General features: G+C 46.0%; 1 protein-coding gene across 4 annotated transcripts in view; it reads right to left on the minus strand.

The window, feature by feature from the left end:
• TEDC1 (tubulin epsilon and delta complex 1) overlaps window positions 1-15,961 on the minus strand; it is a 69,604-nt gene extending 53,643 nt beyond the window's left edge. For all 4 annotated transcript variants that reach the window (XM_068199210.1, XM_068199209.1, XM_068199208.1 and 1 more), the window contains exons 1-3: window positions 15,731-15,961; window positions 14,703-14,781; window positions 8,800-9,002 (exon numbers count right to left, since the gene is read on the minus strand). In XM_068199210.1, coding sequence (XP_068055311.1) covers window positions 8,800-9,002; window positions 14,703-14,781; window positions 15,731-15,922 — 474 coding nt within the window. In that variant the 5' untranslated portion in view covers window positions 15,923-15,961. The remainder of the gene's footprint in view (window positions 1-8,799; window positions 9,003-14,702; window positions 14,782-15,730) is intronic.
• Between the last annotated feature and the right edge of the window lie 1,244 nt (window positions 15,962-17,205).

Genomic DNA, 17,205 nt, shown 5'->3' on the forward strand with positions numbered 1-17,205 from the left:
CATTCCATCCCAAGCTATTTCAAGTCACATTATTAAAAAAAGGTGTCAGATCATTCCCAAAAAGTGTGAATAGGCTTGTGAATAGACAATGCAGCAAGTGCATAAAAAAACCCCCAACACTGACAAAGTCCTCCTGGCAGAATTGTTCTGAGCAGACAAGTCAGAGTCATGAAATACAGTGAACTGAAAAAAGCCATCAGATATGAAAGTACTCTGAGGAAAAGAATAAGGGGTGGGAGAAAGGAGGATGTGAAAAAGACATGGTGCTGCATCAATTTTAAGTCACATTCCATACATCTGAGGAAACAACTTGCATGCAACATGCCTAGAGAGAAATTAAAGATTAAGAAGTTTCAACTTCAACAGCAGAAATGAAGCTGTTCTTTTTGGTTTGAAATACAAAGCAACTCCACCTTATCAGAAATCAGAGAGTAGGTGTACCAACAGTGGATGGAGATAAATTAAACAAGTTCTTCATCATATAAATACTTCATCAAAGAACAACACAGGCACCAGTGTGTTTACAGACATGTGAGAAGGGAGCATTTTTTTCCACTACTTGCTCTATTTGAGGATTTTGGTGACTTGGTACAGAGTAGATCTTGCTCTGTTCATACACTTTGAATTACTAAAACTCCAAAAACTGATATAATGCAAAATTCCTTGCAGATCCGGCGATATGCCATAAGCAGGACTGCAGAGGAAACACTCTGCTGCACAACTTCATCTAGCCTTTCTATACTATTCCTACTGAATCTTTAAGGCTTATGAATGCTCACCTAAATAAATCCCCTGTGCCCCATGCAGGCAATGGAATAGGAAGGCTGTGCTGCCTGCACTGCTGTAAAACACTGCAATGGCAGGGCTGGCTCCCCCAGAGATGCTCTTTTCTGACTGTGAGCTGCCACCTGTCGGCCCAGGACAGAGCCCAGCTCATCCCCACCAAGCTCTGGCTCTTCCCAGGCGTCTTCCAAATCCCTCCAAGCACCAGCTCTCTGCCTCCACATCTGGACAAGCAGCAAACAATCTGCTGCTCATGGAGAAACAAGCCTGCTGGAACACAGATAAGATGTTTAACCCCACGGACAGATGCACTAGGTCAACCCCCTGACACTAATCCTTGAGCAGAGCAACACAAAGCAACTGCCAGCTGAACCCTCCAGGGCACGTTCCCAGCCCACTGCTCACCTGTACTGGACTGACTCTGGGTCTAGACAGAAAATATTTACTCACTTCCCACTCAGATCTTAACTACTCTAAGCCCACAGCCTGGTATCACAAAGGTGGGTAGGAGCACATTTAGATCTTCACTGCAGGGCTCAGGAAAGGCAAGGCAATCACATAAATCAAGCCGGTAAAGTGCTCCTGCAGCTTTCACTGAGCACTCGTTCCGAACCGCTCATAATTCAGACAATGGTTTTGATGTGACATAACATATGTTAACTTCTGTAATTACACATCTTTCAACAGAACAGAGTTTTTTGTTGGTTTTTTCCTAATTAAATACCATAGCCAGAAATAACAGTATCAGACATGCCTTCTTAATTATTATAGCCATATATCTATCTGCAGGAGGGGAAAATGTGAAAAGGAACAATCTCAACAGATGAATGCAAAAGTGACAGCACTATTTTCATTAATAGCACCATAAACAACACTAAATGGATTTCCTCCTAGACAAGGCAGGATCCAGATTAGATTTATGCAGGGAAAGATAGATGGTGTAAAAACCCATTCCACATGGTGCACATACCAATTAAATCTCCAGATATTTGCATAGAAGAGTAAGTTTTCCACAAACATAAGTGCTCACAACATCCAAGTTATGCTCACATCACATTCAGCAATTAAAATAAAAAAGTGAAGTCCTGTGTTTCTGCAAGGCCTTTTAGCTTTTAAATTTCTATGCCTCTTTTAAGAATTACTACTCACAACAGCACTCCCAAGAGCTTACTCTTGGCAAAGAGTGAAAAAGAGAAGGTGCTGAGGGAAGACAGAAAATGTGAACATAGCTCTTACCCATGCCTGCCTTGTTTAAACAAGCCTCTCTGGCAGTAGCCACAGGCCTGAGGCACTAGAGCACATCAGTCCTTTATCCCATCCCTCCCCACTCATTTGGGATGTTATTTAAGAGCTCTGCAATACAGCAGAGGCACGATGCCTTTAAAAGAGCTCGGCAGCACTGCCTGATCTTTGGAGCTGCATGGTTAAAAAGAACATTAAAATCCCAATGCTCACGGTGTTATACACTCAGACAGAATGTGGAAACTAAACATTCTAAGACCAACACGTGACAGGGTAGACCTTAACTGGGAGAGCGTTCTGCAGGGCTCATGAAATGCAATGCACAGATGATGTCTTGCTCTGCTTTTTTCCCCCGTCTGCAGCTGTAGTTCCCCTTGCCCATGGCCATTTGCTCCAGTGTGGCAAGAGGGGCGTCCCTGGAGACAGAAAGATGCAGCTCCCTGCAGCAACAGCACAGCTGGAGCTAGAGGGACACAGGGGAACAGCACCTGCCCTCCAGGAGAGGGGAGGCAGAGCTCTGCCGTGGGTAGGAGCCTGCCAGGCCCCTCTCCACACGTTCCTGAAGGAAAAGTCCTCCTGAGGGAAAAGTGCTTTATTTCAAAGGATCCGCTCAACCTTAGACCCAGGTTGTTTACAGTGTGACACCAAAACCAGATGTTCTCATTTAACTCCAAAGGCTGGGAGGATAATCAGAATGTACCAAAGGCACCGGCTGCTCCCTGGCACTGGAGGGCAGGAGAGGCACTGAAACATCTCAAAATCCCAACAGCCCAGGAAGGAGCTCCCTGTGCTGGATTTCAGCAAAGTACCACTACGACCATGGTAAGCCTTCCTACTAGCACACCAGTCCTCATCATTTTCTCCTCACACAGCTCAAGCACCTGTTTGCTGAAGCCCCTCCAGGAACACGTCAGCTGTAATGTCAAGTTCAAGAAATTCAGCAATTCAGACATTACCAGAGACACAGCACATTCAATAAATTATAAGCCTTTCTGATCAGTTCAGACTTGTCTTTTAGAGTGTTTTACTTTGACATGCTGTCTGGGAAAAAGAAATAAAAAATACTTCTTAATTGTGCATTCACTGTGTCAAGCAAAGACAAACGTTGGTAACTGCACATCTTCTAGTGTAGCACAGGAAGAAGGTACCATGACAAGTTCAAAGTATGCTACAACAGACTTGTCAGCCACACTGAGGTAAGGAAAATTCTGCAGGAGAAACCTCAGGGATCCTGCTCAGGTTTCACAGATGGCTTTAAAAAAAAAAAAAAAAAAGTGTTCCTTAGCAGCTACTGCATCCAGCAACAGTAATAGCAGAAAAAGGGCAAAAACATAAATGGTGAGAGTTACTAGGAAGACAGAAGGACAAAGAGAATAGAAGTGTAAGCTGAGGGAATAAGGAAGGAAAACCAAAAAATGAAAGCTGACAGACTAATATAGCCCATAAAGATCTGGAAAGTAATTATGCCTCTGAGTCAGAATCAATAAGGTTAATAAAATTCCCTCCTCTATCCTCGCTGGAATTGATGAAGACATGGAAAAAATGCAGAAAACTACTTTTCACTGAAACTAGTGCCCAAGGTTTCCTCATTTTCTACTAGGGGCAACATCGAGCTTGGCTGCTACTGTAATACTTTCCTCTAATAACATGGTTTATGGAACAGCAGTGACTGTCAAGTTTTCTGTAAAAGAAAGGCAGTTCACAACAAGATTAGACCAAGCAAAAGCCTTACACTATACTGGAAAATAGCCAGCAAGCCAAACTAGACCATGACAAACAAAAGATTAATCAAATTGCAAACCTAAGGGTCAGAAGGCATGTTTATCTTCATTTTTGCCCACCAGAAGTAATTAAACTGAGTTCACTTTGGCATGCTAGAGACACATGCATGAATTCCAAGCACAAGAGACATAATAGCTCTATTTGTTGATTACTACAAATTCACAAAAGGGGAGGGGCATCCAATTTAACTCAGAGGGCCAGAAGCAGACAGAGGGAATTAGTGGAAACAAGAACCAGTGTTTGTACAACATCTCCTGATGACCATGAGGGATATAACATCACTACACCCATTTAAAAAGCTCAACATCTCCACACATAATTAAATTACAGGGGACACAGATTAATTTCAGCTGTAGAAATAAAAGAAGTACAGGCAGTATTCCTCCCTGGAAACAGGAAGAATATGTGCTCACAAAGTACTGCTGTTACCTGCCCAAACCATCACAGATTTGGAGAAAGCTGGGATGGTATCACTGAAATTTAAACTATGAGGTAAATACGAATTAGTCAAATATTGAATGTGCTAAAAAGGCAAGTTTATATCAATTATATGCTTCTCAGAGAGAATGAGAACTCCCCAGGTGTGCCTCCCAAGTTCAGTGAAGGGGACAGTTTCAGCTACAGGTTTTCAGCTGTGTCTTGTACACTAGGATTTGTTACGTGTGAATAGGAATCAATAAATGGCACTTGAGAATAATCAGCCTGTACATGATCAGCAAAGCAACAGAAGACGTTGAGACATCACAGCAGTGCATATCTGAGATGGAAATCCACAAGGGGTGTCAAAAGCCTTTGAAAACCATCAATTACTGGCGCAGTGCTTTAATGCAATTAACAGGCGAGAATTCCCAAGCAGACACTTCAGTGCATCGATGTGAGCCTCCAATTCAGATTGTACTTAAGTCTTTATAGATCTAACAGAGTTAGTTATTACTTCTTCTAGAGCTGGCCCATGCAAGGTTTGAACTTTCACTTACTGCCCCTGGAGTCACCAACCTGCTGACAGATGAGCGCAGTAAATTCAGAGAACTTGAACTGCTGCAGCCCATCTCTAAAGTTTATCATGGATTATGGATCCCAGTTTATCATGGATTATGGATCCCCTGCTCTTCCTGCACAGCAACACAGTTTGCTCCTTTAACTGTTTCCCCTCTCAGTTTATGAACTTCACACGCTAGAAGAGAGCACGGCTCGGGAAGGATCCTCCAGCTCTGCTCACTGGGGCAACCTGCCACAGGCACCAGGATCCTGGCTCAGGAGACACTGCAGCACTGCCCTGCCAAAAAATACGAGCTGGAAGCGCCCTGAAGGAATCTCTTACCGACCACACAAAAGCAGCCAACCCCCAGAACAACCCCAGGCTACGAACCATGCCTGTCCTTACCTCAACTACCTCACGCTGAGTTCTGCCTATATTAGCACTACCTCTTACCACCTTTTATCATCTTTGAGTTTATAGTTTCAGGAATCACTTAACTTTTGGTTCTGAAGATGTAAGTACATGTAAAAATCAGCTTGCGGAAGCTTTTCCCAGCTCAGGATCAAAAGATTAAGAATTCCATGCAGAGCCTGAGCTCCTTGTCCATCATGTGTCATGAATACCCTTGTACCTCTCAAAATCCTTTAGAGCTGATGGAAGTGTTCCATTTGCAGGGAAAGAAAATGGTGTTGCTAAGGAACTGCAAAGGAAAAAAAGGCCAGAGTGTGGTAGCCTGAAATGAAATTATTTAAATTAATTGGCCGTTGATATGTTGGGTATTTGGCACATTATCAGCAATTCAGCAGGCTTTGTTTTAAATTTAGGCTGAAGGAACAGTCAGAACATGATTGTACACTTAATTTAGGGATTAGCTCCATTCTCTCTTCTCACACAACAGACCCTATTCATCTTTGTGGATTTCAGACAAAATTTTAAAAGCAAACCACATAAATATCAGTTTTGAACTAGAGCTATGCCTACAGTTATTGAGACTCCTTTCCTTTTAAATGAAGACAAAGGGCAAGGATTCTCTCCAAATTTATTCTCACTGGTAGACCAACAGATGTACTTTTCCAGCAAGTACTGGCTTCCACACCTTGCTCATTTTGGCAGAGATCTAAGCCATGCACAGAACCAAATGTATTTTATGGTTTGTTTGTATTTTTGTTTTGCAACATTTTCACCTCAGGAAAATTGTTTGTAATCATGAAAGATTCCATTCAGTGCAAGATTTTTCAAGTTCTCAACTGAGAATATAATTTGAATTGTCTTAAAGAGCATTTCCTTTTCTTTCTCCTATTTTTTGAGACAGAGCTTTCCCCAGTGAAGGCTTTTTCCTCTTCTTTTACCTTTTTCCTTCACTTTACTGAAACAGAAGAGAGTTAAGACTGCAGAGACTACACGTCTGGTGTGTTAACTTACAAGGTGTCAGGTAGGCAAAGTAACAACCTCACCTTCCCCCTCTCTCACTGAGCTTTTGGGGTTTTATTGCTGAACACTGGCTGATGAGCAGGCTTTGCCACATGGTTGCCTCACAAAATAACAACAGCCAGCAAATAACAATATCTAACAACAATAAAACTTAACACTTTTATGAAACAAACAAACAAACAACAGGCTTTCAGTGGTTTCCAAGGAGCTGATTCATTGACCAAAATGAGGTGTGTGACCCACCCATCTCCTCCTCACCCACCACTGCCTCCTTGCATCCTTGCCAGTGCATTACTAGATCTTCATTTGGTTGGCACGCAAAGGCTGAATTTATTGCTTTTGCAATGCCTAGTTGATCAAATATAATATAAGAGCTCTCCCTCAAAATTCCATTTGTTTTAACTTTCTTGTGATGGAGAATCACAAGACCCACTAATTATGCTGTAACTATATTATTTTTTTCCCTTGTAAATATCTATTTTTATTGGAGCATGAAAACTGCAGCATGAACACCACACAAAAACTGTTTCCATTAATACAATGAGCTTTATATACACAAGCTAACTCCAACTTCCAATCTATACAATGTTTGTCTGGTCTACTGAAAAAAAAAAATCAGACTCTTAAGCCTTTCCAAACACTGTTTTGGACAGTTATGGAGTAAAAACATTTAATATGCATTCTGTGCTTTTTGAGAAACACAAGTACAGCAGGTGAGAATTGCAGTGAAGGACACACCAGTATGTGTGGCCACAAGAGATAACATTGTATTACCATAGTTCTTTCATCCCTTTTTGGGAAATGCAAAACTTAAAGCCTTCAGAGAAAACAACACAGGTGCTGCCCCATTCCCTGAATTCACGTCACATTTCACTTGTCACTCTTTTGTAACAGAAATTGAGGACAATTTTAACAAAAAAAATTTAAAAAAACATAAAAGAAACCCTGCTACTGCAGATGAAAAACAAGAAAAAGGTAAAAGAGAAGTTTAAAGTAAAAAGTTCTCCAGCAGTGTGTTTTTTCTGAAAACTCAAGACACCCTTCACAGACGTAGATGGCACTGGCACTCACAGCTCAGCCTCTTGTGCTCCCTCTTCTGTGCAGCAAATAATGGTAGTGCAGCAAGCGTGGTCCCTTTCCTCAAAATACATCTTGTAATGTTGTTACAAAGAGGATTTTTCCCTTGTTTTCCATTTGTACAAGTGCTTTTCTTCTGAAGACACTGCTTTTATATTGCAGATTTCCAAACTTTCACTTTCCTGCTTTGCTGCCTCCTGAAAAGGCTCCAGAAAACCAGGGAAAAAACATATATGGGTTCAGAAAAGACTACAGGCCTTAGACACCACAATTATCAGCAGGTAGGGTTTCCGACCGACAAAGTCCTCTGCCAAAAAACTAAGAAATTCTGTGAGCCTGTCATTTTGAAGCAGACTGAGCAGTAATTAGTGTCTGACTAGATGATGGTTACTTCAGAACAGACTTTCTATGTACTAACAGCTTTTAGTAACGGAAAAAACAACATGCTCCAGTGTGTTCTCAAAGGTCATTAGTTACCTCAAGAGCAGGAGCTGCCATTTGAGACCTTGCTGTTTGTAAAAAGTACTATTTGCCTTACCCTTACCCGCTCTACCAACAGTGCCAACACACCCAGCATTCATTGCTAACCTGTTTGCCTGCCCTGCAGAACCACTCACAGTTCAGTCTGGATGTTGGGGAAGATGAAATAGGAAAACCTTATAAATATCATTGCCTGGCAAAAGATTTGGAAAATACAGACATTGAGATGAGAACTAGATTCGAAATAACAAACCTTGACTACTGAATAACTAGAAAACAATAGTATAGCCAGGTTGAAAGCAATCCCCCTTCTGATTAAACAATGCCCTGTACCTGCAGATGGGTCCAAAGGTCAAATGGAATGCTCTGTCTCACCCCCAATGTATGGTTCATCCCACACCTGTGACCCTCACCTGAAGTATCAGGTATCTGTGACCCCATTGGCCCAAGTCCTGCTCCAGCCCACCTTGAAGCCCCCTGATAAGGTGTGCCCGAGGGACCTGACACTCTCTTGGACCTTCTCCTGGGACCCTCACCTGGAACCCTCGCTCCCTCTCTCTCCCTCTCCCTCTCTCCCTGGGCCTGCCACGAGTTGCGCCTGGCAACTCCAAGCAGGGCCTTTCACCCCTTTTAATAAACCACATCTTCTAAGACCTGACTTCAGAGATCTCTCATCCATCCAAACCGTCCTGGAGACCCGCGCTCGCTACACTGGGAGCCCAAAACCCAGAAGCAGAGACACTGAAGAGATTCACTTACCTCCACAGTGGCCTCAGCTGTACTAGAAACAGGAATCAGGGAATTCAAGCAGGGGTGGTGGGAGTTTGATAAAGAGAAAGAACCCCTAAGCTTTGCACACAGAAAGCTTAGAGAATGGAAAGAAAATAGACACTGGCCTTTTTTGAAGCTGAAGTCACTTACCTGGCAAGGCACCACGGCAGCACCCACCCCACACTGGTGGTGACACAGCTGCTGTCACAGGTGACTCGTGGACAGGGGGGGTGGAAGGACACAAGCATGCTCACCGTGCACACAGAGGTCTCGTCCCCAGTCTGCACTCTGCTCCGAGCCAGCAGCTGCTCCAGGAGGCCGGGGCTGTGCAGCAGCCAGGAGAAGGCCAGCAGCAGCTCCCGGCTGCCCGCGGAGCCGTCGGCCGGGAGCCGCTGGAGCTGGGGCCGGCCGTAGCCGTGGTACCACAGCGCCCACTTCACAAACCTCACCTGGGCACCTGCAAGAGCAAAACAGCTGAGAGTAACAGCGGAGAGTAACCCGGCAGCAGCGTGGTCACCCACTCAGCTCCACAGCTGCGGCCTCCTCGGAGGGCAGCACTTTCAACCCAGCCTCAGGAAGACAGCGGGGACTTAGTCCTTATCAACTGTCGCTGTAGCCCTGCATTAGAGATAGAAATGAGAAGGAGGAGATGCTTGGTTCTTCGTGTAGAATAGCTGAATCTTTATGCATAGCTAACACAGCTAACTTTTATATGGTATTAGAAGGTACCGTGTTTGAATTTAATAGGTTAGCAAATTATTGAAACTCAGCTGATTGGTTGGTAAAGGCTAATGCACGTTGATCAAATTTTTTTCTTTCCAGATAGTTTATATTTTTTCCTCATGGATTCTCACAGGATAGACTTCTTATTTTTGTAGGTGCAAACTCTTTCTCATATGTAAACTGATTTTTATTTTTGTAATTCTTTTTCTCATGGGAACTTAACAGGTTAGTTTAGCCAGAATAAGAAGGTTTAAACCATGTTTTATAAGGCCTTTCTGTTATGAGGTTTTATCTCTATGCAACAATCAACAGCTGGTGAAGGACAGGAGGGAAAGGATAAAAGCCTTCTTTATACAGCCTCATTCTGAATACAGGAACTACTGCTCAGGGAAAAGGAGAAATTCAAAGTTGGGATCAAGAGTGGTAATGGAAATTAACAAAGGCAACAAAGGCAACTAGCCACCCCCACTACAATGGGACTCCAATTCACCTATTCATTTTTTATGAGTCACCAAGCATGCTATGAATTAGCAAACACTCTGAACCACTCTACTCCTGAACTAAACTAGAATTTAGAGATAGGAGTTTCACAGCCTGCTGCAAATCTCTGAGCGCCAGAGAGCAGAGATAATGCAGTACAGCACATGGGCTATTAAATTCTCAGGAATGCTCTGATCCATACTCCTTCACACCAGCAAATGGTACCTGACAGCTACAAGACAGGCACCGCAGGACTGTAAAATACTGGAGAAACACAGAGAAAGCTATTATTAAAAAAGGTTCTGCCCAAAAAACCTTGGCTCTGTGCTAAGTCAAAAACAGAATAAAGACCATAATCAGGGGGACAAGGAAAACAACACATACTGGCTAAGAACCAACAGGTGTAAAAGGAAGACCTGCTCAGAAAGTTTCTGCAGTTCCCCGAGGGCAACAAGAAGCAAGTGATTAAGGAAGATTCAACCAATGCAAGACATTTAGACTTCCCACTGGGATTCAGCTTGCACAAAGAAATCAAGGCACTGCAGTGGAGGGAGAGGAAAAGCCTTGGATCAATGACAAGACCCAGCAGACAAAAACCAGAGGGCAGAAACAAAAAGTGGTTTCACGTGAGGGCTCTGTGCTAAACAGCTGCTGTTCAAACAACTCAAAATGACACTTAGACAACGTGACAGTGACAGAAAACTTGGTGCTGATGTGATATTAGTAGTAAAGAATGCAGGCAGATCATGAAGGACTGCAGAACCCTGAGCTCAAGCTTTAAAAAGACAGATAAAAGTATTTTTAGAAAAAAAATGAAAAATTATGGGCACAAAGAAAGAAATGTTCCTAACTTTACTGACTTACAACATAAGACTGGACGTGGAACTGCTCCGTGGGCTCAGGAACACAATCTCAGATGATAAGGTTTTTAATGACAGTATCACAATTGGTTCTGACAGGCATCCAAAGGAAAACTCGGTGTGAGAAACCTACCAAGGACACTGAAGAGAACACAAACACCCACTGTGACCCTTATTTCTTCTCTCCCATTAAGGCTACAGAAGATTTGTAAAGAAATGAAAGAAAGGACAAGTACAATCACAAGTACAGAACAGCTGCATTGTAAGAAGCAATGAAGTAGGCCAAGAAGAAGAGCAAGAATGGATAAGAAAAAACTCTTCAAAATCCTGAGTGCTGTGCAATGGGTGAAGAGTGGATGATTTGTTTGCACAACACTCAACACAAGAACTGTGAGCCAACAAAGTTAGCAAGCATGTGAGTCAAAACATAAATGAGATGCTCTTCACACACACAGCAAAATTCTGAAATTGCTCATTGTGGGACTCTATGGACTCCTAAGAGTCACTCAGGCTCAAGGAGAAACTGGATTTACAGAACAGTTCATGGAAACTTATAAAACACAAATATATCCTCTCTGGATTGGAAAGTCTGAGATGTAAACTGCTGGAGGCTGAAGGAATATCCCCCCATGCCATGAAACCATCCTTCTAGATTTGCTCTTTTCTTTCCTTTTGACAGCTGTCACAGCTGGGTAGAGCTAAAGGAATCCACAGTTTCATGCAGTTCAGGCATTCCTACAAAGCAAAAGACCTAAATCACTCCATTTACTCTTTCCACAGATCCTGTGAATGAAACAAGCAGCTTCCCTTCCCCATGTCAGGGTGGCAGAAATGCCTATGGCTTCCTAAAAATCTTCCTGTAGATGTGCACTCCAATCCCTCAAGCACAAGAGGAGCATGGAGATATTGCAGATTTTATTTTGATAACTTGTGAACATTCTTACATGAGCAGGGTTTCCACAACATCCTTTCCTTTCCTTTTCTGTGTGTATTTGTCAAGAAAGGAACTGCCATAACAGGTAAAGGCAGCAATCCTCCAAAAGGAAGGATGACCAGTACATGCTTTCCTCCTTTTCCAAAGCAAATAAGCATCACATGCTGCCATCTGCAGTTCAAGGAGCTCCTTAAAAATAACCTATCAAAGTGGAGGAAAGCAGAGCAGGTCAGGTGTTTCTTTACTTTCTTTTATCACCTCTGATACATCACTCAGGCCAGATCCACCAAGGTAATTCAGCACCTGAATTTCAGTGCTGTTCTGGTCCTTTATCTCTCCCTCTTTCATGTCTCCCTCTGCAACACGCTACCCTCACAGGAGACGGTACACTTGGTGTACCAGGCAGGAATTGGGAGTGAGCAGTCAAGGCATGGATCTGGAACTGGGGCTCAAGGAGCCTTCCTGTGACCTGAGAGAAGTCCCTTGGTTTTCCCCATCTCTAGAGTGCTCAAGTTAGAAGGCAAAAGTATCAATGGCAGTAAAGGTTATGTGAGTACCCAGGACCAAGATGGATTCTTCCGTAACATGCGACCAAGAGAGAGGAAAAAATATCACTCAGGTAGAAGATCAGACCTGTCTGATGTCTTCTTATGGCATTAGGATTAGGAAATTTATACAGAAAGACCTTTACAAGGCTTCCAACTAATGCCCTTCTCCACAGATATTATTTATAAAAGTATACTCAGCAAGTAAGACCAAGCTGGGGATGAACTTCAGGGTTCAGCTCACTTAAAACTATACTCAAGCTGTGCTCTTCCACTGTGAGTCCTGACAAATATTTTCAGTGATTTACAAGATGATATTCAAATAAGAGCTATGCACTAGCCTGGCAGGCTAAAATGGAAAGGAACTACCAACCAAGCACAAGCACAGACACAGATACATTACTTCATGCACTCAGACAAGGAACACCTGCATAGGGAGTGGGATTATGGGAAACTACCGCTTCAGAAAAACATTTTCTGCTACATTTGTCAAACAAACAAAAATCTATTGCAGCTTCAGACCTCTTTCCCACGCTATAAAAACTGAACAGCAATCCCAGAAAATAAATGTGTCTTCCAACTGGCCAAATGCATATTGCACTGCTACCTGGTGTGGCTGTCAGGTTGTTAACCAAGTTCATCAGCCTCTGTGAAGAACAAGCAACATGAAACCACTAATCATTATTTCATCAGCAAGGTTATGCCCAGAGTATTCACACAGCTTACTCTGACTCTCCACTGTCCAGTGACCCGCTGCTGAGACATGTTTAAGGCAATGGATTTTACAGTAAGTTTACAGCAAAGTTTACAGTTAAGTGCTTTTCACTGTGGGAAGAAAAAATTCTCACAGAACAAGAAACCAGGAGCCAGTTGCAGAATTTTATAACCACTGACTGGCAAGCTTCAGTGGGATTCCTATAGTAGCCAAAGATCAGTGTTTCCTTTTGAAAAATAAAGGATGCAAGGTCACTGGAGAATGGCTTCTCTTTTCCAGAAAGCTGTTTCTATGCTCACAGTATCTCCTGCACCAAAGGAGTCTTCACAGCCTCCCTCTGGGATCTGGCAACTGCTGCTCTCCTTGTTTTAACCAAGGTAATTAAGAGGTTGTACAAAAAGACCAGAGAAAAGCAAAGCTTGATCTGTGGACTAAGGCACTAGACTTGGATTAGAGGAATCTGTTTCAATTCTCTATTGTGTAACAGGATCCTGCACAAACCTGAGAAAGTTATTTAGTGCCTATGCCCAAGGCTTATTTCATTTGCATTAAATACACAAGAGACCAGAGCTGGGGCAGAGAAGAAAAGCAGTAAAATATCGATTGTGTTCAGAGCAGACAACTCATTCACTTGCCAAGCAAAAGTAATTAGTGTCATTTGAAAAACAGTCCAGCTCTCCAGCCTGAATTTCAGCTTTCATCACCAAGCTGTGACTAAAAAGGTCTCTCAGAAATCGGCTGAGCAGTTCTCAGCAGAACCACACATTGCCACCTCACAATAATACCAGTGGAGGCTGTGTTTGTTGTCTCCAGAGCCAGAAGCTGCCACATGCATTTGGAAATTCTGTCCCCAAATGCTACAGGCAATTAGTATGGGAGCAGCCAGGATCCAATAAGGTTGCACATGTGCAGGACCACATCCACAATGCTGTGGGAGACAGTCAATAAATACACTTGCCATACACAGCAGATTGTGCATGAGTGGAAAAATAAAAACAGCCAAATGAAAAACAGCGGTCCTGCGAGTAACAGGACTTCCTGCTGAGCCACCAGCTAAACTATGCTGGTGGTTTTGCTCTGCATTCCACAATGCTTAACCTTTCTTAATTCCATTTACAGAGCCACCAGGCTCGCAGCTAATCAGGGGTTTATACAGTGCTGTTTAGGGTGTTTTGCTTTCAAGGGCAAAAGTGAATACTAAGTGGATTTGGTATGAGGAGACCTTGATTCATCACAATACAATTCTCATACAATGAAAAGGCCCTAGATAGACAAGTTTCAAGAGAGAAGATGGGGAGTAGTGTTGTACTTGGAACAACATACATTTAAGAAGTAAATAGTCTTCTGCTATTTTGAGAAGTCAATCTCTGTTCAGCTCCTCTCTGGAGCAGTGGCCCTGTCCACAAATATATTATTCACAGTTCCCCTAAAATAATCACACACAGTCCATTTCTTGTTTTGTCTAGAACTTCAGTCCAAAACACTGCCTTTATGGCTCTCATGTTGCAATTCCTGGCTCTGATACAGGACTGGATAGAGAAGTACCAACAGAATCACAGTATGAATGGGAATGGGAAAAGAAGGAACCAAAGGAAAACCAAATCTGCTTCTGTCTTTGCAGATACTGAGAATGCATGACATCATTGCAGAGATTTACCTGCAATAAAATGTCACAGGGATGCAAGAGCCTGTGGAAACATCCCAGTTTCCAGGACAAAGCACATCAAAGAGTAGTAAACCCACCTCACTATGCATTTACTCATCACTAAACCTGACACCCAGTATGTTGGTGGCACAGGTGCTCAGAACAGAGCGCTCACTACAGGGAGAAAGGAGCCAAAGGTGCTACAAAACCAGTCCCAGGACAGCTGGAAACTGCAGTCAACCAGAATGATGTTACCTATGGCATCAGACTCTGTCCACCTGCCCCCATGGATCTGCTTCAAAAGCACGTACAGCAGCTTCCAGAAGTCCAGGCTCTGCAAAAGAGAGGGGTGGAAGGGGAGATCAGCAGGGAAAATATCTGCCATATTATTTAGTCTTAATTAGGCAATTAAGCCCATATCTGAACATCACACATGGAACAGCACACCTGCTGATCCAGCCAACACCATCTGGTCAGGCAGGTTCATGTATGTTCTTGTTCCTACCTGACGAACACAGAATCTACAGAAAAGAGCACCCAGAAAGAAAAGGGTTAATGCTGACTGTACAGCAACAGCCAGCATTTCTGCTGTGAGACCCATGCGTGGAGGAGCATTCCAAAATCTGCTCAGATACAGCCGCATATGGCACAGCTCACCCGCAGTCACACAAGCACCTGAACACAGCGGTAAGATCTGACCACGACAGCGTCAGAAAGTCACAATAAGAGGCACAACAGAATGAGCTGGAACTGGGAATCATTTCTTGGCTGCACAAGGACACCATGCTGACAAACTCAAATAGTGGTTCTTACGGCTGGAATTTCAGTGAACACTCCTAAAATCCTTAAAATAGCCGAGGAAGGGAAGTATCCTGTGTGCGAGCTGGAAGCCTCGGAGGCAAAGCAGCAAGACCCAAGCTGGGTACAGCAAAGGGCAGCAGCAGACACCGAGAAGGTGTCGCAGACTAGAGTGAAACACCAAGCCTCGAGTCACAACCACAGTAAGGCACAGCCCTTCCCAGAGCGGAGAGCTGGCTGAGAGTTCCCTCACACGAGTCAGCTGGGTGCACAGCGAACCGGGAGCACAGCGAACCGGGAGCACAGCGAACCGGGACCACAGCGAACCGGGACCACAGCACGCAGGGCCTGCCCAAGGCTCAGTGCCCGTGACGCTGCCATGCACAGCCTGTCCCCGGGCCCGGCCGGACTCCGGTGTCCCGCTGCTCCCCGCTGCCCTGTGCCTGTGCCCCGCAGGGTCTCCGGGCGGAGCGGCCGGCGCTCACCGCCTGCGGCCGGTCGAACCTGGCGCGGCGCAGGGTGTCGGGGGCGGGCCGGGCGCGGGGCGGCAGGGCCCGGCACAGCGCCCCGACGGCGGCGGGCAGCGCCCGGCCCGGCTGCCGGTGCTGCTCCCGGTGCTGCTCCCGGTGCTGCTCCCGGTGCTGCTCCCGGTGCTGCTCCCGGTGCTGCCCGCGCATCGCGCCGCTCCCGCCGTCCCCGGCCCCAGCGGGAGCGCCCTTCCGGGCCGCCCGCCCGCGGCAGCGCCCCCTGGCCGCGGGGAGGGGGCACTGCGGGCGCGGCAGCCCTGCCTGCCTGGCCCTGCATGTCCCTGCACCTCCCTGCATGTCCCTGCATAGCCCTGGCTGTCCCTGCATGTCCCTGCACCTCCCTGCATGTCCCTGCATCGCCCTGGCTGTCCCTGCATGTCCCTGCACCTCCCTGCATGTCCCTGCATAGCCCTGGCTGTCCCTGCATGTCCCTGCACCTCCCTGGCTGTCCCTGCATAGCCCTGGATGTCTCTGCATGTCCCTGCACCTCCCTGCATGTCCCTGCATCGCCCTGGATGTCTCTGCATGTCCCTGCACCTCCCTGCATGTCCCTGCATAGCCCTGGATGTCCCTGCATGTCCCTGCACCTCCCTGCATGTCCCTGCATCGCCCTGGATGTCTCTGCATGTCCCTGCACCTCCCTGCACCTCCCTGCATAGCCCTGGATGTCCCTGCATGTCCCTGCACCTCCCTGCATGTCCCTGCATAGCCCTGGATGTCCCTGCATGTCCCTGCACCTCCCTGCATGTCCCTGCATCGCCCTGGATGTCCCTGCATCGCCCTGGCTGTCCCTGCATGTCCCTGCACCTCCCTGGCTGTCCCTGCATAGCCCTGGATGTCTCTGCATGTCCCTGCACCTCCCTGCATGTCCCTGCATCGCCCTGGATGTCCCTGCATCGCCCTGGCTGTCCCTGCATGTCCCTGCACCTCCCTGCATGTCCCTGCACCTCCTGGCCTGCCCCGGGCAGTGACCCACACATGTCACCTCCCCGAGCCGTGGACGCGCCTCCTGCCCCGGCAGAAAACACCGGGGGGGAGCCCTGCGAGCTTCCCCCAGCCTTCCTGGTGGACAGAGCTGTTGCAAAAGCCGGCTCGGCTACGGCAAGAGCAGAGCCCTGCCGCGGGCAGAACAGCTCCTCGGCCGGTGGGAGAGCAGCGTTTGGCAGCAGCAGCTGTGCGCACACGGCCGCCTGCCTCCTGCTCGGCGCGGCCAGCTCGGGTCCCCGGGCACTGAACCCGCGGCAGGCAGCGGTCCCAGGGATTCATCCTGGGGGCCCGGGGGGAGGAGAAACGGAGCTGCTCTGTGGGAGAGGCCCGAGTTCCAGAGAGAAGTCTGCCCGTGCCCAGGATTTACGGAACCCAAACCTGGCACAGAGATGGATTCCTGCTGTGGGTTTAGAGGGAGCGCAGCTGGTCTGTGCCAGGGACACGGG

The sequence above is a fragment of the Anomalospiza imberbis genome, chromosome 9 (genome assembly GCF_031753505.1).
Source record: "Anomalospiza imberbis isolate Cuckoo-Finch-1a 21T00152 chromosome 9, ASM3175350v1, whole genome shotgun sequence".
Lineage (NCBI taxonomy): Eukaryota > Metazoa > Chordata > Aves > Passeriformes > Viduidae > Anomalospiza > Anomalospiza imberbis.